Here is a 25,890-nt window from a genome sequence, read left to right on the forward strand (position 1 = left end):
TACACAAAATACTGAGAATTCTTTTGAAGTGAACTCTCTTCCACGATCCGTTCGACGTGTCTTCATTTGATGACCCGAATACTCTTCAACCATCAACTTGTGCTATTTGAAAGCGCTCAAGGCTTGAGACTTCTCCGATAGCATGTAAACCCACATCCACCGGCTAAAATCGTCTACTAAAGGAGAAAATATTTACTCCCTCAATAGACGTAAGTTTGATCGGACCACATAAGTCTGCATGAACAAGTTGTAGAGGTTTTTGATCCTGGAAAACTGTGTGATCCGGAAAAGGAATTTGGGTTTGTTTTGAAAGAACGCACCCTTCACATACTTGGTTTGGGTGCTCTATCTTTGGGACTCCGGTTGCCATATTCTTTTCAAACAACTTCTTTAAGGAGAGAAAGTGAGCGTGACTGAGTCTAGAATGCCATATCCAAGTTGGTTCGTCTTTTGTTTCTAAAAGAGAAGTCGGTGTACCAATCCTTAAAGGAGTTTTGTATAACCGATTTGGGGATCGTTTAACTCTCAAAAGTAGAGTTTTGTTTCTGTAAAACAATGTCAGATCCAACTCATCCATTATGACTCGACTCCCTTCCTCTGTTATTTGACCAAGACTAATAACATTGTTTTTTAGACTTAGAATAAATATACCTCTAAGGAGTCTTTTGTCGCCATTTTTGCTATCGAATAAAACGACCCTTTTCCCAAAATAGCGATGGTCGAACCATCCCCAAACTTCACGTGACCCGTAACATGCTCATCTAACTTTGAGCGGTCTCTAGTCTTATGATTGCTAGCACCGTTTTCGAGATACCATACCTCAGACTCGACTCGACTTTCTCCCGATGAAAGAAGATTAACACAAACCTTCTCTTTTAGAGACACCTTTTTGTGTGCATATTCTTATGAGACTGCCATCATCAAAATAGGCTCTTCTTCATTGGTATGAGTGAGGTTTGCCTCCTCACCTCGATTCTTGTTTGGACACTCCGAAGCATAATGACCAAATTTTTCACAAGTAAAACGTTTGATTTTACTTTTATCCTTTCGAGAAGGATTATGGTCATTTCAATTTTTATTGTACTCGCGACCACCTCCTTGGCCACGTCCACGACCTCGGCCTCGTCCTTGTCCTCGGTTACCATGTCCTCCCCATCCTCTTGAAGTGTTTGACGAGTTTCTCTCGTCATTTTGCTTCGAACGAGATGCCCAATCAACATGTGTAAGAAATGGAGAAGGTCCTCCTTCTTTTTCTCCATAGCTTCGAAGTCTCTCTTTATAGGTATTAAGACGACCCAGAACTTCTTCCACCGTTATATTCTTCAAATCTCCGAATTGCTCGATAAATGTTACGATTTGTATATATTGTATCGGTACGGCTCGCAAAAACTTCTTCACAACCATAATTTATTCAATCTTTTGATCTAGAGATCGAATACCGGCTACGATAGTATTCAATCTCACGGAAAAATCATCTACCGATTCACTATCTTCCATTCGGATCACCTCGAAGACACTTCTCAAGGTTTGAGCTTTAGCGTCATTGACGCGATCGACTCTCATGTGCATCATCTTAAGCGTTTCCCATGCTTCTTTGGTTGTGTCCTTCTCAGCTAACATCAGAAATACGTCCTCTGGAATTGCTTGATAAATAACCACAAGAGCCATCCGATCTTTACGTTCGTCCGTTTCTTCATTTTTAATTACATCTCACACTTCTTGTGCTTGTAAATTCACTCGAATTTTTATGGCCCACACTGTGTAGTTCATCTTCGCGGGCATTGGATAGTGTAACGTAACACTACCGTCTTTCCCAGTCCTTTGAATACTTTCAACTTCGGGTTGAGAACATGACGATGTTAGTGTAGTCATTCTTGGCATATACTTGGGCATACACGAACTTGAACTTTTTTTTTTAAATACGGGGATAATTATGAATTTTTCAGAAGTTCAAGGGGCAAACAAAACTTTTATGGAAGTAAAAAGGGGCTAAAACGAATTTTTTTTGAAAAACCGGACCAAAATTGCAATTTTTCTAAAAGATAGGGGTTAAATTGCACTTTTCGAAAGAGCAGGGGCTAATTTGTAATTTTCTGAACTTCCTACAGTACTGTACTGCTACAGTATTGCTGACGTCACTGATGACGTCACTACTACAGTGTCGTCTTCTTCGACGGTTTTCTCCGGCAGACTGGTTTTTCGGTGAGTTTGACCAACTTTGACCGGTGATTTGGAGGCCTTCCGGTGGTCAAAAAATTCAAAATATATATTTCGGATTCCTCAGAACGAGACCTTTCCAATGGTGTACTCCGAAATTGTTTTTGAGACAAAAAAAATTTCGACCAAAAAACAGAGAATGCTTCCCCGGAGCTTAACCAAGCTCTGATACCACTTGTTGGGGGTTGAAACAAACTTTTATTCATAACTAGAAAAAAAGAGAAAAACTTACATGCTCAATATTACAAGGAAAAAGAAACAACCCTCTAATACTCACTCTACTCTAAGTATTACACACTACACTCTTTGTTTTGTGGTGTTCTACAATTGAGGTTAGAACATCTATTTATACTAAAGGAGCCTACCAAAGTTATTGTAGTTATTTATTGTGTTCACCGTATAAAATGAAGAAGCTGCCATTTCTTGTTGTCAACATAGGTGGTGGTGCAGTTACTCATGTTAGGTTCACACACCTAAGTAGGTTTACACTCACACTTATTGCCAATTTAAACTCATTCAACATGAAAACTTGTTAGCTGAAGCTCCATTTACCGCCACAGTTGGTGATATGCCATGACTCCATGAGTCTTGTTTAGAACAGTTTGCCATGCTTTCTGATTCTGGGTTGGAGAAAAGTCATTGAACAGTTTATTCTTGATTTGAGCACTGTAAAACCCAATTGTTTTGCCGATCCAAGATAGACCCATTTGACTGGAAGGTAGTTTGATCTTTTTCCGCTGGTTGTAGGTTTTATGAAGGACAATGGTGGTAAGAGAGAGAAGATAAAGCCTATCGTTGATGTTGTTTGGTTTATAAGACGTTAGGTTTATATAGAGATTTGAGTCAACTAATTGTTTATATAAAAGTAGCTGTGTTTTGACTTTTGAGGGTGGCAGATGAAATCTGAAGTCTAGCCGACTAAAAGATTCATGTTATAACTTATAAGCATCATGTGCTCCTTGACTTGGGGAAAATACAAATACTCTATTCTATTTCAATTCCTTCGGCGTGTTTTTTCTTAAACAATTTATAGTCAAACATGTTCAGACATGAATACATGCATAACATTTTTAATCTAAAGTCTAACTTTAAGCTATATCATAGGGTTTATGATTAAAGGAAAGTAGTCGCTTATAGTTGTAGTTGAATGAGTTCACTAAAGTTTTTTTTTTTAAGAATCCAATTCCATCGTCATGTACTCATGTGTCTTGAACGCGTCTTCAAATTTTATTATGGGGCTACGAGGTTCTATCTTGTTGGTAATAAGAGGATCTTGAGATTTGATATGGATTTTGTTCCTTTTATAATTGTGTTGATATTTTTCCCAACTACTAGTGGTCCTCGGAAAAGATCACAACCCATTTTCTGGAAGATGTAAATGTAACCATCATAATTTACTCACTATTTAGAGGTGATAATCATGTCGTGTTCAGTCGTAGTGGACATATAGGGGGCTTTCTGGGTGGCAGGTGCAACTCCTCAAATATTAAAAAACAATGTAATATTTTTCTGCGTAATGTGAATTTTCCGGCATATCAACCTTAAATTTTCACATAAAAACTTTGAGCGGGAAAGTTAGCTAGGAGCTTGTTTTAGGAGAGTGGTTTTATTAGGATAGGATATGAAATCTAATGGTTCACAATTATCGACTAGACTTTATAAGTGAAATTAATTGTCATCCACTACAAACATGCCAAAAGGATGTACCCTTCCCATGACCATTTGATATTCGTTGTTCACTCCTATTGTGCAAGTCCTTCATCGATTTAACTATATATTTTTCAACATACAAGAATGATATGTTTTCCCTCTTCAACCTCAAAGCTGAGATGCCCTGGTTGCCAAAAAGAAACATAAAATTTTACAAATTTGCGTCATCTCGTCTGAATTAAACAATGAAATAAATCAGAAAGAATGTTAATTATGACAGAGCAAGGTTTACAAAGAGGTAGAGAGAAGAGCTAGTCAATTATCAGACTTGCGAGATATTTTTATAGGCATCCCCTTAGAAGGATATGGGAGTGGATCCATGAATATTGGCTCCTCAGGGTCTAACAACGACCAGTTATATTGTGTTACAACATAATGCACCAAAACAAGAATATTGAGCTTCGCCAGTTGGTAGCCTGCACATAGCCTAGGTCCTCCACCAAAGGGTATAAAAGCGTAAGCTTGAACTGGATCCGCAAATCTACTCGGGTTGAAACTCATTGGATCCGGAAAGCACCTTTCATCATAATGTGTTCCGTATGTAGTCCAAAGCACCTGCTCACCACAGCATCAGAGAAACACAGTACGCCTTATGTTAGATACTTGCGAATCCATGCTATCTTCATGTGTATGTGTATGACATGTGTGTGTGTGTGTGAATAAAAGTAATTAAGGATATTATATATATCATCATATAAGTTATACCTTCCAGCCTCTGGGAATTGTAAATCCTTCGAATTCAATGTCAGTTGTTGCTTTTCTAAAGGAACCAAAGATGGGAGGGCAGAGTCGCATGGTCTCACGAGCTACTTGCCAGGTGTACTCCATTTTCTTCACATCTTCAAGCGTCAAAGATTCGCCTGGCTTTTTGTTTCTTGCAATGTCTTCATGTTCTGGGAATAACATTATGAACGCAAGAAAACCAAATATATATTAATCACATGATGAGTATAACCTTAATGAAAAAAGGGAAGCCAATTAAATGATGCAATGGTACCTTTTAGTAGAAGAGAGTAGCAGTCTGGATGGGTTGCGAGCATCTTAAACGTCATCGTAATGGCATAAGACGTGGTATCATGAGCTGCAAAGACTAATAAAACCACGTTATCAACAACCTCCTCTTCTGTAATCTCACCTCTAATCAACGCAGCCACCAACTTAGAGAATAGCATGTCGTCTTCTTCATCTCTCCCACCTTCCATTTCCTCTCTCTTTCTTCTGACCTCAGTAATCAATACCTTTTCTATCTCTGTTCTTGCTTTCTTGGCTCTTGAGAATTTACTCCCCGGAAAATTCACCGGAGGAGATAAAACACCTTCCAAGACACGCTCAAAAACACCAAACAACGTCTCTGGTTCAATCCCAATCCCAAACAAGCATTCAAGCACGATGGTGAAAGTAAGCATTTTTGTGGATCGATACAGACTAATTTCTTCACTGTGTTGCCAGTTTTTCTGAAGATGTTTCTGAATTGAGCTGCACATTCTTGGCACCATAGCCTGGAGTCCGGTAATGCTGAGGGTGGAAGTGATGATTCCACGAAGGCAGCGATGAGAGTCTCCTTGTTTCTCCATGATGGAGTTCTTTCCCATTAACTCTACTGATGAAGTTGGCCATGAGCTTACCACCAACTTGAACTCGTTGGACATGAAGAACTTATTTGCGGTGGCTCCATTTACGACAACCGTTGGTGATCCCATGAGCTTTGTTTTAAAGACCTGGCCATGCTTCATGATTCTTGGTTGAAAAAAGTTCTCGAACAGTTGATTGGTACGTTGAGCTTTGTAAAACTCGACTGTTTCTCCAATCCAAGGGAGACCCATTTCGCCAGAGGGTAGTCGCGCTTTGTTGATTCTTCGTTTGGAGTTTTTGTAAATAAAGAGTACGATGAGGAAGAATGGAAGGAGAACTGAGAATGTTAGGGGAAATGGGATGAAGATCATCATGATGGAGGGTTTGAGTGTGTATTGTATGGTTGTGTATGTTGGTGGTTTCAGATGAGTAGGAAGTGGAGTATATATATGGTGATTCAAATTTCAAAGGGAAAAGATTGGTCGAATTTAGTCAGTTGCTAAAGTCAACTGGTGGTTTATAGTATATACACTAGTTGTTTTGGAGGGTGGCGGATAAAATCTCAAGTCGGGCCGACTAAAAGATTCAAATCGTATTCCTTGCATGTGCCTCAAAATATTTTGCTTGCCAGGGGAAAACCCGCTGACCTTGTTTCACAGTTGTAAAGATTCTCCCCAACCCTAAGGTCTAAGGGAAAACATTATGCAACAACCATTCACGTTTTCTAAGCCAAAATAGGTGTCTTACTTAGTTTATATATGCAGTTATAAGTTACGTACTACTTTAATTTTAATATTTTTGTGGTTATACATTTAGATTATTATGATTTATGATAACTTAATCAGGATAAGTTTTTACATATTGTAAAACACAAATTTTCTATTTTATCATTTAAAAGTAATAGTGTTACTGTTCATGATTTTTTTTTTTTTCTTTTGTATTTTTGATTTATCATTGTGTATTAGAAAATATGAAAAGATTTTCACGTTTTGACTCTTGTTTTTGGAAATAGGGAATAAAACACATCTTATTCATTTAATTAATTAATTTTTAGTACATATTTGTAATATAACTACTTTATCAATTTATTATTTTTGTAGAATTAGTCTCTTGGATTATTACTATATGTTTATTATGATTTTGGAGATAATTGCTGTTGAATATTAATAATTTTGTTTTTAAGGTATTTATATCATGAAAAAACTAAAATTGGAGATGGTCTCCCATGTTCATAGATGGACAAGTCTATCTACCATGTTCATAGATAGACAACGAACGTGCAACTCCCCACTGTACGAGCCTACTTTAACAACTTGTACATTCGTAAATGAGAAGGAAAAATCGCAGATGACTTTAATCTATTTGCGATTTTAGTGTGTATTTTTGTAATCTTTGGTTTTTTTTTAACTATTTTCTACAAAAAGATTAGGAAAATAGCTATTTTGTAATTTTCTCTTAATTTTATGAATATAATGTAATGAATCTTTAGCAAAGAAACTCGTAAATGTTAGCTATAAATTTTAAGTTCCTTTGCCAAAAGTCTAGCGATGAGAACAATATGAGTCTTCCATCATCAATTAGATAATTTTTGTTAGCAAAAATGAAATTTCAAGAAGCTTCAAGTTTTTCACTTAGATCTTGATGGTCCGAATGTTATCTAAATTTTGATTATCTTTATATCCCGTATTAAAATTTCTAATCATAGTTACCTTATAGAAAAAAATAAATCAAAAGATTTACCATGAGGATCAAAACTAATACCATAGTATAACTATATAAGTAGAAAAAATATTGATACTCCATAATATTATAACGATCTGCCCAGGCTATAGGGAACCTACAATGAGTTTTGTAACATCCTGGAATTGTAGGTATTTTTGAATAATTTCCTTGATATTTAATTTGTGACATTTTGGTCCTTGGAGTTGTTTGGAGTTAGCCCTAAGGAACCCTATTGACATTTTGGAAATTTAGAGGGCATGATATGTACAATGCGCGTACATATGCGTACGCTAAGAGTATTAGGGCACACCCTGGTACGTTGGGCTTACACATATGTACCCTGATCGTACTAGTGTTCGAGTGAAACCCTAAATTTTAGGGTTTGAGGAGTATTTAACCATCATTATGGACCAAGTGCCCTTATATGTTCAGCTTCCAAGTCCCTCAGTTATTCTTGCAAGACCCTAGGCCCTTGAGTGAGAGTGAGAGCCTTAAAGTGTGTCCTTGGTGTTTTAGAGCCAAAGGATGTACATCAAGAAGCCTGGAAATGTGAAGGAAGGCATAAATATGGGGTTTTGGATTCCTTTTTCATCATCCAAATGTATAAAGCTCTTATGGTTGTTTTGCTAGATCTCTTGTTGGGTTCTTTATTGCTTATTAATTTGGTCCCGGATGCTCTATTTTGAACATGACATATTCTGGATTATTTGAGTTGTCCTTTCAGACCCTTAAAGGAGTCCTTAAACATAAAAATGAAGTCCCAATGACTAATAGTGTCCCATGCATTTGGTACAAAGGTCTTAATGGGCTAAGATCTTGTATTAAGAACTTTTGGACGTCTAAAGTCATAAAGTTGGAAATTTTATGATTCTAAAGTTCATTTGGACAATGGATTTGAAGTTTGGGCTTCAGTGCTTAAGGTATTAAGCACTTATTGAAGTTTGAACTTTGTGAGTGTACGCCCAACGTAGAGGGGAGTACGCCTGCGTACGCTGTCAACGCCCCAGTTTCTAGTCAAGGTGAGGCTCGTGTACGCCCTGCATAACTTTAGGGTATGCCTAACGTACCCCTTCTGTTGGGCTTCGAATTTGGGCCATATATGGGCCAATTTGTCTTGGGCCCTTAATGGACTTTCTGGGTAGGAGTATTCTATGCCAGTTAGGGATTTGGGCCTAATTTGAAAAATTAGGCCAATTATGGGCCTTGTATATTTGGACCTTTTTGGATCAAGGTTTGGACTTGAGCTTTGGCCCAGTTAAGGAAGAGTTAACGGACAATTATAGGTTAAGAGATTTGAGGTGATAATTTGATTATTAATTGGAGGTTTATTTATTATGATAGTTCGAGGTTTTCATGAGCTAGCGGCCGGAGGTTCTGTTTGATACGTCATTGTAAGGTGAGTCTTCCTCACTATACGTTCGGGTCGAAGGCACCAAGGTTGGCACATTGGTTTAATAACCTAATATTGTTGATATGTTAAGTATGATATAGTTATGCATGCTAGCCTGGTAGATCTGTAGGACTACCTGTGAATTGTTTCTTTAACTACTTATGATATTATCTGTTATATGTCGACATATTATGTGGGTTAGGTTGAGGTTGTACTGCTTTATGTTGTAGCCAACAAACCCTAGAGTATGCCATATATGAGTTGAGGTCCAGGGTTGGGCATGCCAGACTCAGACTGAGGACTCATGAGCATTCCAGATACAATCTGAGGGTCGGGTTGGGCATGCCAGACTCATACTGAGGGCTTTGTGGTATTTAGTCTGTTGACTGACCAGGTCGGGAAGCAAGCTAGACATAATTTGTGGGCCTGTGAGGCAAGCCAGACTTATGATGTGGACGCAGGGGTGATCCAGTATGTAAAGTTGTGGCCCCATTTCATGTTGTTATTATATTGTGTTATTTGTTATGTATTGGTACTTTAGGGGAAACTCACTAAGCTTTGGGATTATAATTGTTGGATTATGTTTCAGGTACTTCTGTGGATCACGGGAAGGCGAATGCGTGATCGTGCACCTCCTAATGTTTTTATTTCACAATTTTGGGATTACTTTGATATGAGTCTTATTTTGGAAATAGTCTGTAAACAACGATGATTTTTGAATGTTTTAAAAGTTCAAATTTTTCATGAATTTTATGGTTGTTACAAGTTCAGGGAATTAGATTTTAGAGGGCATAATTTAACCAAACAATGTTAATACCAATATTACTTTAGGAAGCCCATTTGATATGTCTATTTTAAATTCTAAGTGGAAACGATAACCCAATATAAACTATAAGATGATAAAACTAAAATGAAAATCATATTTAAAGAGTGGTGATTATTGATGGTAATTGCCAAAAATCATGATTGAGAGGTTACAATGGAATTTACAATTTGGAAGCACTCAAATCCTTCCCTGTCACATCACATGATCACACTATTTCTCAATTATCACTGGAGTCAATCTCCTTCTGAATTGAGAAATTAGAAGCACTCAACTCTCATTTGGAATTGGAAGGACTCAACTCATGCATCATTGTTGACTTTCTCTCTCGTCTCTTTGCTCAACAGCCTCGGGTATGTTTTAATAAGTTAGAAATCAAATGACCAATGTTACTAGTTTAATATTTACATGTTTGTCATTTTATTAGACTTAGCTGCTTAGAATCAGTTTCCTTAATTATCTTATTAGTTTGCTAATTTCTTAATATTATATTATGTATACAAATGCAAAATTACTAATATGATTAGAATTGGAGCCAATTTGATTGTTTAGAGTAATCTATGAACTGTTTCTCACATATAAGTAAGATAATTTACATCTTAAATTTTGTAACTCTTTCTCCTCCGATCCTCATAGAATATCACTATAATAAATTTGAAAACAAAAGACATTTTGCTTTAAGAGTACACCAACAAAGAAGTAGCTAAGCTTTAAGTTCATAACAGTAACTTCCCTACGAAATGTCAAGAATAGCTTGATAACAGTAACATTTGTCATAAAAACATGGCAATATCATGGTTCTTAAATGCCCTTGGGATCAATAGCTTTCCTCATGAAATGTAAAGATCTATACAATCATAAAGTGAAAAATAAGAATATTTGCAACTATAAAATTAACTACATTCCAAATTAAACACTTGCTAAGAACATTCTTTGGGATATATATATATATATATATATATATATATATATATATATATATATATATATATATATTAGATATGTCCCCACGCAAAGCAGCAACAATAAATGGCTATTTTGGTGAATAGTTTTGTTATGTAGAAATGATTATTAGATTTTATTATTAGTTATTATGTAATAGAAATTACCACTTTTAAATAAAATATTTATGTTTAGAACTTATACTTATATTGTTTGTTTATACATTTTATGTAAATTAATTATTTTTGGTGTCTAGTTCAAGAAATATAAATTAATTTATATAGATAAAATTAATATTTTAAAATTGTCATTTTACTCCATATTAAATTTCTTAATAACCTTCCTTAATTCATATCTTCAAACATTTGACAACTATGAATGATTTGTTTATACATAACTGACTTGTACAAAAAAGTTGTGTATCTTGTACCACTTAAAATTCAAGATATGACTAAAATACTTTATAATATAGTATAAGATATATATATATATATATATATATATATATATATATATATATATATATATATATATATATATATATATGGGATAGTTATTGTAAAAACACCTATTATTATGAGAATATGAGGACATTTTACAACTATTAGATTATTTAAATAGATGGTTATGATAATTAACTACTTTCTATTTAAGTAAAAAGGAATTTTTTTTTTTTTTTTTTTTTTTTTTGAAAAAACACATAATTTAACTAATCACGTGTTTGGGAGGGCATATGGGTAAAAAACTAGGGTAAGTAATTTAGGAAAAGGGGATTCAGTTCGTAACATACACAGGTGAATCCATCTTCAAAATCGATCCACATCTTCCACTTTTGGTTGAAGATATTATCCGATTTCAACTTTGAATGGAATTCGATTAAAGTTGATTCGGTAATCGAGTATAAAAATCATCGATTATTAAACATAGCACATTATGAGGATTCTTCGATCAAACTCAAAAATGAAGGGCAACAAGTTCAGCAACACATTTGAAGAAGCCATTAACCTTGATGATGATGATTTCGTGAACATTCATTCATGTATTGCTCATTGATTTTCATATACAACTTTAAGTTAGTTTCTTTTTTTAAGACGACGACTGTTTTTTTTTAATACTCATATTATATTCATAAAAGAGTTAAGAATGTAGGTGTTTCAATTTTAAGTTAGTTTCTTTGTTGAAAACGATGATGCACATCTTCGAAATTTTGTTTGTTTGTTTTTTTAAGGTTTTGTTGAATACGATGACTGTTAGCTTTTTGTGTTTCAAGTTAGGTTTTTTTAATACTAGTATTACATAATACAGTTAAGAATGTAGGTGTGGTTGTATCAGGGAATCTAAATAGAAGAATGTCTAGCTATTTAAGGGTTTGATATAAGTAATAATAGTTAGTCTGTTTTTAAACAATTTTGTTTGTAATTTTTTGCAGAGGTTCTAGTGTGGTGATCCTTACTATGGAACCATTAGCAAAAAAAAGGTGAAATGCCATATTGAAAAAGGTACTCCTATTGTAAGTGTTAATGTGTTAGTTTTTATTTTGTTTGATTAAGTGATGTTGTTTGTTTTTTTATATGTTGAATATTCTATGATTAGCCACATGTATTCGCTATTGAATACATTATGTAATAATTCAATACAAAATATATGTTATTACTTAAATGTTCTGCATTGAATGCTGACATGACTAAGGTGTTGTTTGTTTTTTTGAGGCAAAATGTCTGCGGTCTGCGGACCACATTTGTTGACCTCTGCAGTAGAAGAGGTGGATCAAACGTCTGCAGTCTGAAAAAAGAAGATTGTTTGTTTTTTTAACCTCCGCGGGCTACTAAAATAAACTGAAATCTAAATAAACTGATTTTTTTAAACTGCAAAGTGATTTTTTAATATTGTTATAACCTTGTTATAAATAATTAACGAATTTAGATCAACTTTTATGTAATATAGTATTAAAAATAAAAATAAAAATGGTATGAATTAACATATATATTTGATAAAAACCAACAACTTTGGTTGCAAAGTTATAACTAAACATTATAATTAGTGATCAAAGAATTTGATACATAAATGGATGGAAATAAACTTTGATTTTTTCAATTAAATCTATTAAAAACGTACTATAAATATTTTCTCGAGAAATTGACGATACTGTATTAAATAATATTTTACAAAATTTGGCAAAAAAATATAAGAATATATTATGATTTTTTTTCATATTTATATAAACAACTTCAACGACTATTATTGTAATAAATTTTTATTTATAAATTTGTCAAAAATATCATGTTTGTATCGTAAAACATTTTTTTTAAGTTTTGTATTTTCTTTTCAAATGATTTATCATTAATAAAGTTGAAAAAATATAAATTAAAAAAAAACTAAAAAAATAAAGATATATATGTTTTTTTAGGCTAGAAGATGTCTGAAGATGTAAGAAGACTTTGGTCCACATTTGCGCCAAGAAGAGGGCGCGCAGACATTTTTAGTTCTGCAGCCTTCAAAAAAACAAACAGTCTGTGAAGGCTAATGTCTGCGCGTGGTCTGCGCGGCACAGAAAGAAGAGACCACGCAAATCTGTAGATAAAAAACAAACACTATCTAACATTATTTGACTATGTGTGAGCTTCATGTATTACATGGGTGTATTTAAAACAATTAAATATGTATAAACATTTGAGAAATTTAAATTTATAAGAAAATAAGAAAAATATTGAATTACTAAAATTAAAGTGTTTTTTTTTTCTTTTTTAAATTTAAACAAATCATTAAGATAAAATAATCAAAGCAAATTAATGAGATTTTATTTTAAAATTTCGAAATTATAAGGAAAGTCCATTAATGAAATTGATATGCATTTATTATTAAATTTAAATACCATATGGAATTTAATAAAATAGGAAAACCACAAAATTACATATGGAATAAAAATTAATTCAAAATAACCACAAAATGACATGTGGCAAAATGAATGAGAGTGTGACAAGTGGCAAAAAAAACCTTCATTTATTAGAGAAAATTATTACATTATCTAAAGTTATTAAATTAACATGCAAAAGCTTTATTTCTGGACTGTGGAGATTTTATTCTCACTAGTATGGTTTGTGGTAAGGGCATCCACAATGCATTGAACTTTATACAGTTCAATGGAGTGCCACATCATCATTTACTATTCCATACAACTCTATTCATTTTTATCCCACAATGCATTAAACTCTACAAGTTTAATGGAACATATTAAAAAAATATTTATTTAAAGATTTAAAGACTTTCCTGTGTCCCATTAAAGAGTTCAATGACCATTGAACTCCAATTCCATTGAATGCCAAGGTGGCATTTCACAATGGTGGAGTTGTATCTATTGAATGACAAGTAGGCATGACACCTCATTCAACTCTTCCGTTAAACTTCCCATTATGGATGCTCTAATGTTTATTATTTCAACATATTAGTTAACGGTTTGATTTAGTACTCAATACAAAATACCTTATGTATGCAATTATTCAATTCAAGATACAGTATTGTAAAAAAAAAATCTTTAGCATTTTATTACATTTATCTAAAATTAGTAAAATACTATGTAGATGTGGTATTGTGCTCTGTGGAGATTTTATCCTCACTAGTATGTTTTGTGTTAATATGTATTATTTCAAAATCTAATTATAAGGTTTGATTTAGTATTCAATAAAGAATACCTTATGTATGCAATGCCTCCACATGTATTCAATATTGAATACATTTTGTAAGAATTCTATACAGAATATGTTTCAATACTTAAATATTCTTTACTAAATTTTGATATGACTAACATTATTTGTTTATTACATTTATCTAAAACTATTACATTACTATGTAGAAGTTTTATTTATGTTATTTGTAAAATTTATTCTCACTAGTAAGTTTTGTGGTATTGTGTATTATTTCAAAATATTATTTTAAGGTTTGATTTAGTATTCAATAAAGAATACCTTATGTATGTAATGCTTCAACACATAATACATTAGTGTAAAGAAAATTCTTATAGGTTTTTGTTGCTATTGTATGATCATTTATTATCAGTTTAGATTTTCCACATACACACGTATTATATTTGGGAATCTTCAAAACAGAAAACATATATACATGATTCTTATTAGTGTAGTATTATCCCAATCATTCATATGTTATTTTGTGTTTGTTGTAGGTGAATCAAGTGTTAATGTCAGTAAGAGAAACAAAAGGAAAGATGAACATTATCAATATAATGAAGTTAATCATGATGTGAATGTAAGAAGAAGTGCTAGAAAAAAAAAAGTCATAAGAATGAATTATTAAAGGAAGTTGAGAATAAGAAAGGAATGAAGAAAAGAAAAGCAAAAAGAGATAATGTAGAATAAAAATGAAGATGTAGTCGTTGCGGACGACACAACAAAAGAGCTACAAAAAATAAGTTGTTGTATGTCCCCAAAATCAATGTATATGGCGGTGAAGGGATTGTCATACACTTAGAAAGAAATGGTGAGAAGAATGGGTTTCAGTGCATTCCTTGAGATAAAGTTAGATTTAATACCTTCTAGATTGGCATACTACTTGGTGGACAAATTCAGAGGAAGAACATCAACGATTAAGACTAAGAAAGGGGAAATAATTATTACAAAGAAAATGGTTGAAGAAAGGTTTAGCTTACCAAGTGAAGGTTTAGACTACACCTAGTTGGTGGAATGTGATAAAACAGATCAAGTTATTGAAGCAAGGAGAAGTAAATATCCAGAAGGAAAGTTCAATAATGGAAATTATGTGAAGAGAATTAGACAATCGGAGGTGGCGGATGACATGTTCAAGCTTAATTTCCTGACATTATTCATAAACACGTTTGTGGAGATAGAGATGAGTGGGGCAAGCTGGATTATTTTTCTGGAGAAGTTAGCAAGGTGTGAAGATATTCAAAAAAAACTGGTACAAGTATATATTGGAATGTTTAGAGAAGGCAAAATACAAATGGAGGCCAAATGATGCAAACTATTATTATACATGTCCAATTACTCTCTTACTAGTAAGTAATTGTAATTATTTGCATTTAGGTTTGTACTATTTTTAATTCTATTATGAAAATAAGTAATAAGAACTCATCAATTATGTTGTTACAGCTTACGTATGTGGACAAAGTAGTTTTCAATGGCTATAATCTTCGTAGATCAAGGCTATTGATCAAACAGATTGACTCGATGGATTTGGAAATGTTGGAGCAGCATGGATTGCAAATGGGAAGATTTGGAACTTGGAATTTCGTGGAGATGGGGAAGTGGATCTTATTGATGTAAACGATGATGAGGATAAGCCGATAAGTTATTTTATTATGTATGTTATGTAAGTTGTGTAAAATTCACAATAGAAATCATAAGATAAATGTGTAACCCTTCTTAATAACAATGACTGGTAGAGGTGGAAACAATTGAAATGCTATATTGTAGGATTTGTGATGATAAGAACAAAAATTGTAGAAGCAATTAAGAAGGGGTTAGAAAATGATGCAAATGATGCGGAGGTAAAAGAGTGATCACGGAAAGTAAGTCAACTTTTTTATGTGACGTCTGTGGAACCGGGAGATAATAGCTCGCCCACAAATGAAGCAACAATGAAAATGCCGGTTAAAGTTGTCAATTTTAATCAAAGTGATTTTGTGAAAGGAAGTAATATGATATGCAATGTTCAATCTACTGGAAGGAATAACGAGAAGACAAAGGTTGTGGATCTGTGTGACTCACCTTTTCTACTCTTTCTTGATTATAAAGGAAATACATCGTTGGATAATCTAGTTGTTTTGACTCCTGATGTTTTGAATATGTCTGATGAAATTATGGAAAGGAGTGTCATAAAGAAAGGATTTTTGCAAAGATATTCGATTTGAGAATAACACAATTGAATGAGGAAGATAAAAATATGGATGATATGGAAGGAACTAAGGCAATAATTAGATATACAAAGAAATCCGTAGTGGAAGATAAGCTAAAGAAAAGAAATGGAAAAGATATTATGGAATTTTAAAAGGTGCATGTTGTTGACTTCAAAAGTGGAAAAGGTAAAAGGAAGGGGAAACTTGGACAGTTGAGGTGTTCACCATATGTAGATCGGATTACGGACATGGATGAGGTAATTAAAGATGATGAAAACGTTGTGGCTCAAAGCATAATAATATGGGGAAAAGATAAAGGGTAAGAATGTACATTTTATATGAGTCAATGGAAATAGGAAATTTGTTTTTCTCATGAAAGTTTTACCGTTTTATGTTACACATGCAGGGAAATAATATGGGAAACTATTGAAGGTCATGGAATGCATTTGGAATCTGCACGTACATTAGCTATGAGAACAAAGTGCATGACAATGTAATATATGCATGGGTTGCTTTCCTTAATAAAAATGAGGAACATAAGCTAGAGGCATCTTACCCTAGGATGTACTTCACATGTAATATGATTATAAGTTTTTAATATGACTATTTATGTTCTATGTCATATTCTGCTATGAATTTTAATATGGTTGGTATTTTTTATCATAAAACAGAATAGTACATGGTTAATGAAAGTATAGATGAGGAGCTAAGGTACAATCAATTCAGAATTATGTTTGTAGTTGTGATTAATGACATAATGGACAAACCATATTTGAAAACAGTGGACTTGGTATTGAATTGTTACATGTTACGGTAATTATACATGATTTGTATCACACATCTATGTTGAACTGATATTGATTTTGTTTAACTGTAGGTTTTCATTCCAATTGTTGTTGAAGACAGTTACTACCTAGTCTATTTTTGCTTGAAAATGGTTGCATTTTATATATTTGATCACATTAAGAGGTCGGGGACAATTGAGTCTGCATATGAGAATAGACCACGTATCCTGGTTAGATATTTTGCTTTCTTAATCAATTCATATATAGATTATCATAATTGTTGTTATATATTTATTATAATATGAATTATTATGTAATTTGACATGCAACAAAGTTTCTTTTTTCATTATCTGAATAGTGTTTAACACAAAAAAGCAAATGTGTTACTTAAAAAAGAACTCGTGGTTATGAAAATGAAGTGTCAAAGGAAAATAGTTGGTGGTGATTGTGGGATTTTTTTTATGTGACGCATGGAAACATACATGGGAGAAGTGGCACATAAATGGGATTGTGGTCTATGTGTTGCTTCTAAAATGCAAGAAAAGATTTTGGGACGGTTAAGGTATAAGTATCTAGATAAGTTGATGTAGATTTTAATGTTATGAAGCAAAAATTTGTGAAGCATTATGCAGCTATCAAAAAATGGATAGGTTTGAAAGGGTGAAGTTGGTAGAAGGTAAGAAGAAAGAAATCATAAGCGTGGTGCAGTAGAATGATTTGTGAAGAAGATGGTGGTTTTTAATTAGGTTTTTTAGTATTATAAAAGTTGATGACTGTTTATGAACTTTGAAGTGTTTTGTATTGTTGGTTTTTTGGAATATGGTAATTTTGTTTGGATCGTTATGTGTTGGATGTATTCTAAGTAAAACTATGTAGTGGGTTTATTTAATGTGTGAAAGTATGGTTATTATAAATAGTGTGAACCTAAAATTATTGCTTATATTCCATATGTAATATATGGTATATGACACTGAGCAAAGCTCAATTAATATATGATATATGACTCATATCATTCTAAATCTATGGTTTTGCAGTGCATTTGTAAATACTATAAAGCAGCATGTAAATGTTTCTTAAATAACTATTAGACTAACATTTTGGTTGAATATATGGATGTTAAAACGAAATACATATTGTGAGTAATTAATTTTTTTTTGAAACATCAAATTCGTACTAAATTACCATAGTTTGTAAGACTTAACTTAGATTTGGAATTGTAAAAAGAATAACTAAAAAATTTATGTTTATAGTATTATAACACGACTTTATGTGTAAATTCTAAATTGAATAGTTAACATAATTCTAAGTTGAACGATGTGTAAAGTGGTATTATCAACAATTATATAGTAAATAACACAATTTTTTTAAGTGTATATGCTGATTCTTTTCTATATGAAAATAGAGTAAGTCTGTATACTCAATTTAGAAATATGTATAATGGAGATGAAAGTTATATATTGATTGTAGCGAATATGAATTTAGGAATTAACATATTTCTGGTTAGAACCATGTAATAAAGTTTGTTTGTATAAATCCTAAATTGAATAAATATCATAATTGTATTTAGAAGTATGTAATATTTTGTGTATGTAACAAGTATGTAATGAATAAGACACATCTTTTTGAAGTTATATATACTAATTCTTAAATATATGTAGTAAATGTAGTTTTATATATGACTTTAGTAATCAAATATTGATAAGTGTATTGTATTGATTTTTGTATACGTATAAGAATGTTGTAAGGGTTGGGTTGTTTAAAAAAACTGAGGAATATGTGCATAAGCTTTAAAAAATATTTGAATGACATTTACTAAATAATGTATAACATATTTACATGTGTATTATTTATTTATACTAACTGGTAGTTATATTTGTCACGATTATTATTATATAAACAAATTTTGGAATTAAATTGTAAAATGGCTACACCAATTAAATTAACATAATACTAAAAAGTAACAATTGAATGAGAATGTAACAACTATTTTACCATAAAGTAAACAAACCAAACAAATTAATATGAAATAATAAAAGACAAACAAAAAAACTAGTGCTTCTTTCCAGGATGTTCTTTAAAAATGTTTTTCTTCTCATCTTCCTTTCTTGAAGGACAATTTCGCCAGTCATTATCGTTATCCTTACGATAGTAGTTACAGCGTGATTTTTGAACTGTACTTTTTTGACCACCTTTAATCCTTTTTTTTGTTCCAGAAATATTGTTCCTAATTCCTGTGGGGTTTTGAATTTGAACACATGCGGGTATCGACACACCAAGTCTATCTCCAAAGTCCATTGTCTTGTTTGGGCGTTCATGTATAGTAACGCCAGCCATAAACTTTGGTCTCCAATTCCTTAAGTGCATCATAATATTCTTCAAGTTTTTTTTAGTTGGTGTTCAAAGAAGAATGACAGTTATCAACCGTTGAAAAAATGTCAATTGCTACTTTTTGAATATTCTCAACAGAATCTGAATACCGGAAACATCTTCGTAACAATTCAAGTGGAATATTATCCTTCTGTCATCGCCTTAGAAGATACTTTGCTGGTATGAATCAGATGGTGTAGGCTTTCACTGCTGTAAAAATGTGGCAATAAAGAATCCTAAATTGTTCAAACTTCATATAGCTACAAATGAGTGTGTCTTCTTTCTAGTCACATTTAATCTACATACCAAAATAATTACATATATATGAAAATTTTGGTGTGCAATAAAAAACTAATATCAAAGTTTAAATTGATATCGTACATATATAGTCTATTAGCAGCTTATCCCATTTATCATCATCATCACTTTCAATTCAAGGATCAAGTTAATTCAAAGTGGAAGATCTATGCAACCTAAATTCTTTTATCAGAAAATCATGGACATGGTCAACGATGTTGGTATTTAACGAGAAACATGTTGTCATTGACCTGTACATTTCGTTTTGAACCTGTCTAAACACTTTACGTGTGTTGAATAGAGAAATGTTTTCTTCTATTGGAAATAGTGTTCTCATTTTAGGGAAATTTTCTTTTGTTTTGAAGTCCAAAGAGGATTTATTATAATGTTGCTTCTCCAAGGCAAATTCAAACGAAATCATTAAGTTTACTAAAGTGGATCCATAATGAATGTTTTGATGAAGGCTTAGTTCTAACTCTCAAAACAAGATTTTGTTTTCATGAGACCTGACATAGGGACTCTTTTGAAAAAAAGCAAGAATCCATGAATGTCTCAAGTTGTACATTCTACTCAACCAAGTATTGTCGTTAAGATCATGTTCATCCAATAGTGCTTGCAATCCGTGTTCGAAATATCTCTCTTCGAGCTTAGAATTCCAAATCAAGGGGTTAAATCGTAACTTGAATTCCTCGGCGTTAACAATATCCAATGATACCTTACAACGAAAACATGTGCAAAGTGTTAAAAATAACAAACATTGATTCAGTCCAGAATATATATAGGCAAACAACACTAATATTGTTGAATATATAATAATGTTATAGGCCAGTAGCCAATGTACAACTATAAGTTAGATATACAAAAATACTATGAATGATTCTTTTCAGAATATAAAATATAAATAACAATAAATCGTAATTAATGTAATGTTGATTGAAAGCTTATTAAATAAAAGCTTGTAACCTTCTATAATAACTTGGAAGTGATCTGCCACATACACAACCTATGAATTGAATCCGGGAAAACCTTGGCTATAGCGTTTTTTCATCGCCGGATCTTCATGAGATAACACCAATATTGGTTTCTTACCAAAAGTTTTAAGAAAAGAATACAACAACTATGTGTATGAGTCAATAGCCTCTTTACGTAGCAAGCCGGCACCAAAAGTAACACTTTTTGTGACAGTCGATTCCAGTGAAAGGAACAAATACCATTTCATACCTAAAGAGTGGAAAAAAATGTTCCTAATTTTTCATTCGACTTTAGAGTTGCAACAACATAAACATAAATTATACATAACCTGTTAGTTCGAAATGTTGCATCGAAGGAGACAACATCACCAAGCTCTTTATAATTTATCTTTAAAGTCTCATCAGCCTAAAATATAGGGTTGAGCTGCTTATTTGCAACTTTAAATTCAAATGAAAAATTAGGAACATTTTTTGTTCAGTTAGTGATCTTTTCAACTAACATTTGAGCATCAGTCCCACCTATGAAGTAACTAAAATCCCTTATCAAAATTTTTAAAATCATCAACCATGCCTCCAATAATATTGTATCCACCATTAATAGCAGTAAAGATCCTGTGAGCTTGGGTGGCACCAACATTCTGATTAGAAACACTAATAATGAACAATTTCTGCCATGAAGTAAGTTGTCTATGGTATTGGGAAAACATGTTATCTTGAGATATAAGTTTATGATTATGTTCCTCTACAAACTCATATATCAACCATGTAGAGCTTTCCTTTTACCATACTAAATCTGATACATGCTTGCATCCAATCCTTCTTTGAATCTTACTTTTCTTTGGGTTCAATATATCAACATGACCCATATTAGGAAGACCTTGTCTTTTACACACAAGGTATCTCAATCTAATAATACCATACATATTTTTTTTATTCATCATTTTCCTAACATCAAAACATGCTGCAAGAGCGTTCTTGTAATACATATATGTGATATCTTCATACGACTAGTAATGGCCTTTGAGTTTTGGCCTAACTTCATCAGGTACCTTTGGTATCAAGTACTTCATCAGGTAGCTATGGAATCAAGTACTGTTTTCCATTAATAATCACATGATGATGATTAGAATGTTCCTGATTGTCATTAAATTGATTAACATCTGTAGGAAAAAAACAATGAATTTACATTGTGATTGAACGTATCAACAAATAATAGATTACTTAACACAAAACATTTTGATATTAACTAACTAATAAAAATCCTAATTACCTGAACTGTCAACATTATCCGAATTAACGTTTACGAATAAGGGTACGAAATTAAACCTTTATTTTGATTAATTCCATGTTGTTGGTCATCGAAAGAACTCTCATAAAGTATAATCTATTCCATATTTGCATTGAATCGAAATCTAAATAGCATTGTTGATACCGATTTGAAACTAAATCAGCATGGCCGCTGTCTTCTATATAACACTCCATATGGATCAATAGAAGAATCAAATCATTTCCAGAACAAGATGATATATAAACAGAATTTCTCAGACGATTAACATAACAATAACAATAATAATACAATGATTGTAAGACTGAGAATACGAAATGAATAATACGTGAGCTTCAATTGTGGATTAAAGAAAGATCAATTAGCGTATTTTCAGACAACTTATTTTCATTACTTCTTTGACTATCAGGCAAATCGACATGTTTACCCTTTAAGAGGCTTCACTGCTTTGGATGCGGATAGAACTCAGCACCATTCCCCCTGAGAGAGGAAAACCGGAGTGTGCCTCTGCCCAGTTGAACTGAATCAAAGGAGAAAGAGTTAAGGAATTAATGTCTTAACACCTGATGGGTATTTTTGTCCTTTCAGGTGTTTATCTATATTGCATTCATTTTCATTCTAAGTGGGAGTAGCAATAATAGGAGTAGACCTGGGTTTTTGTCGGTCTCTTGCAAATTAATGTTGTGGTAGTTTGACACCCCGCTCCCGAGTTCAACTTAAAGAGAGAAAAGAAAGGAAATGGGAGGAAATGAGGGGAAAGTAAGAGAGAATGGTGCTCCCGAGTTTCATTAAAGGAAGGAAGTGGAAGGAAATGGAAGGAAAACTTTCCCTCCTAACTTTCCTCCCGATTTGGGAGGATTTGAAAAGAAAGAACAAAATGTTTAACTTTCCTTCCATTTCTCCCCAACTCGGGAGCACAAATGACAAATTCTTTTTCCTTTCTTTTCACTTCTTTTCTCTCCTTACTTTCTTTTCTCTTCTCTTCTTTTCTTTGCTACAACTCGGGAGCGGGGTGTGATCATCATCATGACTCGTTATCATTGGGGAATGGTAATTCCTTCGTTAACTTATTCCCTTTTTTGGAATCATTAATCATGATTCTAACATTCATATGAACTTTAACCAGTTTGCATCAACAATCTGATGAGGATAATGTCATTGATTCTGATTGTGATAATGTCAAGTATATTAACTTTCACCACCTAATCTCCCAAAACACATGAGTTCATTAATCTGATCAATTCCCATATCAGAGTAAGGCTCAATGGGTCGATCATCTTCCTCCACCACAGAATCACAACACACAGGTTCTCTGCTGTTTTCATCTGTCAAAAATATACTTTCTTTTACCAACTTATGAAACTGACACAAAATATGCAACCACTGAAACACATTAACATGGTTAAATATTTTTCATCTAGAGACCACTTTGTTGCATAAATAAGAAGCCTTATGTGAGATTAACTCACCAAATATTGACTTGAATGATGATGGAGATGGAGTTGCCATAAAGTTGAGGCCAATGTAGAATGTGAAGATTGTTGCAATGATCACCATGGCATAAGCAGCAAGTGCCAATGCCCAGTACCTCAAAGTTTTTTTTTAAAAAAAAAGGTTTGTTATATAAAATTTCATAATAAGTCTTACGTAAAAAATAAAATGTAACATACACTTTAACCAGACAACACTTAATGAAAAAAAAAAAAAAAAAAAAAAAAAACGCACATTATGCTAAGAGTTAGAAAAAATTGTGCATAACTACTTACTTGCTAGGATAGTAAAAGATACCAATGGAATGTAACCAAGGATCAGCAACATATGCCCACACCATGAAAATAACTGTTTGTACAACAAAGTAACATGATATAAGAAAAGGGAGGAGCTTTCAAGAATCTCTTAGTTTGTCATCACTATAAGACGATTATTTGATTAAAAAAAAAAAAAAAAACATTTACTTAAAAATGTAAAGAAGGAAGAATACTTGTGGCAACAACAGTTGAAATGGCTCCTACAAACCCATAAACTTCAGAATCATGGTCTCCTGAAACACCAACACCTGAAGCCCTTTTGTTGTCTGCTTCAAAAACAGAGAAAGTTGTTCCCCTGTTTCTAGAATAACTTAGAGTCCTTCTAGGGCTATCCAAAGAACATTGATCTTCCATTGCCTTTTATACCAAAAAACAAATATCAATAACTAATCGAATACTAAAACCTTATTCCTAATTGTTGTAAGCTTAATTTACAAAAAACTTCATGTTCTTGCAGATTCAAGGTCAAAATCATATTTAAAGGTCAACCATCATACAGATTCAAATAACTCCTATAAGTGGTGCAATATGATTATCAAATTTATCGTTGCATAAGTAAAAGAACATAATTTACAATTAGAAATTTACCCAATATACAGAAGCAATGAACAACTACCCAAACCTGAGATACGTTTTTACAATAAAAAAAGGTGAACGAAAAAATCATACTAACAGAACCCAAATCGACAGATATTAACTAACTGCCCTTGTTTATGAAAATTTTCCCTTGGTTAAGCAAGAAATCAGTTAAATAGTAGCTTAGGTTCATACACAAAACCGCACCAATTAGAAGGAAAAAAAAAATTATGGAATCAATTCTTCTTCCGAGGCATTCGTGAGTCATTTTAGATCCATTCAAAAGAGGTGAATAACAGGGTTTTGACAACACTTACGATCAACCAGTGAATGTGGAAACCTTGAGTCGTTGCCGGAGCCAACCACCGTCCACTTTTTGTAATTGTTCTCTATATCTTTAATATTACATGGGTTTTGAGTTTTGAGGGGATCGTTTAGTAATCAGGGATGTTTCAGCTTAGGGGTATTCTGAATTTTCAACATTGGATATATCGTCAAAGAAAGTAGGGAATAAAAGATAAGACAGAAAAAAGAAATTGTAGGGTGTGGTGGTGATGACGTATAGGGTTTACGGAGAGCAGCGACTGATGATGACGGTGGAGAAGGTGGTGGTGGTTGTTGTAGTTGGCGGTAGGTGATGGAGAATCAGGCGAAAGATGGCGACCGATGGGTTTCTTTGAGAGGGATGGCTTGAAAGCGAAAATCTGGAAAAGAGTATACCGTTAGGCCTAATTTTGGTGGGCTAATAAACTATCATGTGGGCCAAGCTTAAGGTTATATACTTATATGTTCGTTCACTCATTATGAGTCTGGGATTGTATTTTGATATCAAATCCGAATCCAGCTTTTATAGTGTAACGAGTTTGGGCTTGACTAGTTGGTGAGATACGCTACTACTAAGTACTAACAACAAATAATCTGATACATTAGATGTAAATATGTGTCATAAATAACATAAATCTCTTACATGTGGTCAATAAAATATCAAAACGCCATGTCTAGCAAATAAGTGGAAAATAACATTGACTATGGTTCTAAAGTATAATTGTTACGTCGTTTAAAAAACACATTTAAACAAGTGGAAGAAATAGTAAAATACATACCGCAAAGTCTACATGAGATGAACCATTATATTTTATTGGAATTAACTACGCTTCAAGTTCTCATCGATTATAAAAGTTTGAGTAAATTACAAAAATGTGTAGGTTTACAATCAAGATATCATATTTAGAGTAATTTTGGATTTTTGCTTTATGGTTGTCTTAGGTGTTCTACGGGGATAACCACTTCATATTTTATTCAAGTATATATATATATATATATATATATATATATATATATATATATATATATATATATATATATATATATATATATATATATATATATATATATATATATATATATATATATATATATATATATAGTTAGGTTCATGTGAGACGGCATAATTTTGTGAGACCGTGAGATGCATTTTTTTATTTTTTTATTTCTTTTTTATTTTATTTTTTAATTTTTTTTAGTTAATTCAAGTTCCGAAAATAATATTTAAAAAAAGA

The 25,890-nt window shown here is 32.6% G+C and overlaps 2 protein-coding genes across 6 annotated transcripts; both read right to left on the reverse strand.

Moving 5' to 3' along the window:
* Positions 1 to 4,118: 4,118 nt before the first annotated feature.
* LOC145033527 (taxadiene 5-alpha hydroxylase-like) lies at positions 4,119 to 5,800 on the reverse strand. The gene is made up of 3 exons (XM_078982123.1): positions 4,925 to 5,800; positions 4,633 to 4,820; positions 4,119 to 4,482 (listed from the first exon to the last, which is right to left on the reverse strand). Exons 1-3 carry the CDS (start codon positions 5,748 to 5,750, stop codon positions 4,183 to 4,185), a joined length of 1,314 nt encoding a protein of 437 aa, XP_078838249.1. The 5' UTR covers positions 5,751 to 5,800; the 3' UTR covers positions 4,119 to 4,182.
* A 15,617-nt stretch (positions 5,801 to 21,417) lies between these two features.
* Positions 21,418 to 25,048, reverse strand: LOC145035122 (phosphatidylinositol N-acetylglucosaminyltransferase subunit P-like). Of its 5 annotated transcripts, none has more exons than XM_078983714.1 (7): positions 24,649 to 25,048; positions 23,929 to 24,112; positions 23,714 to 23,786; positions 23,417 to 23,535; positions 23,141 to 23,272; positions 22,375 to 22,467; positions 21,418 to 21,796 (listed from the first exon to the last, which is right to left on the reverse strand). In XM_078983714.1, the coding sequence occupies exons 2-6, from the start codon at positions 24,107 to 24,109 to the stop codon at positions 22,388 to 22,390; spliced, it is 585 nt and encodes a 194-aa protein (XP_078839840.1). In that variant the 5' UTR covers positions 24,110 to 24,112; positions 24,649 to 25,048; the 3' UTR covers positions 21,418 to 21,796; positions 22,375 to 22,387. The 5 variants fall into 5 exon arrangements, 4 of the variants coding, with proteins under 4 accessions (XP_078839840.1, XP_078839838.1, XP_078839837.1 ...); XM_078983712.1 differs by having other exon boundaries at positions 21,418 to 21,822; XR_013678316.1 differs by lacking the exon at positions 21,418 to 21,796 and having other exon boundaries at positions 22,191 to 22,467; positions 22,597 to 23,272; positions 24,649 to 25,046.
* Positions 25,049 to 25,890: the final 842 nt, after the last annotated feature.

The sequence above is a fragment of the Lactuca saligna genome, chromosome 3 (assembly GCF_052625555.1).
Source record: "Lactuca saligna cultivar CGN05327 chromosome 3, ASM5262555v1, whole genome shotgun sequence".
NCBI classification, from domain to species: domain Eukaryota; kingdom Viridiplantae; phylum Streptophyta; class Magnoliopsida; order Asterales; family Asteraceae; genus Lactuca; species Lactuca saligna.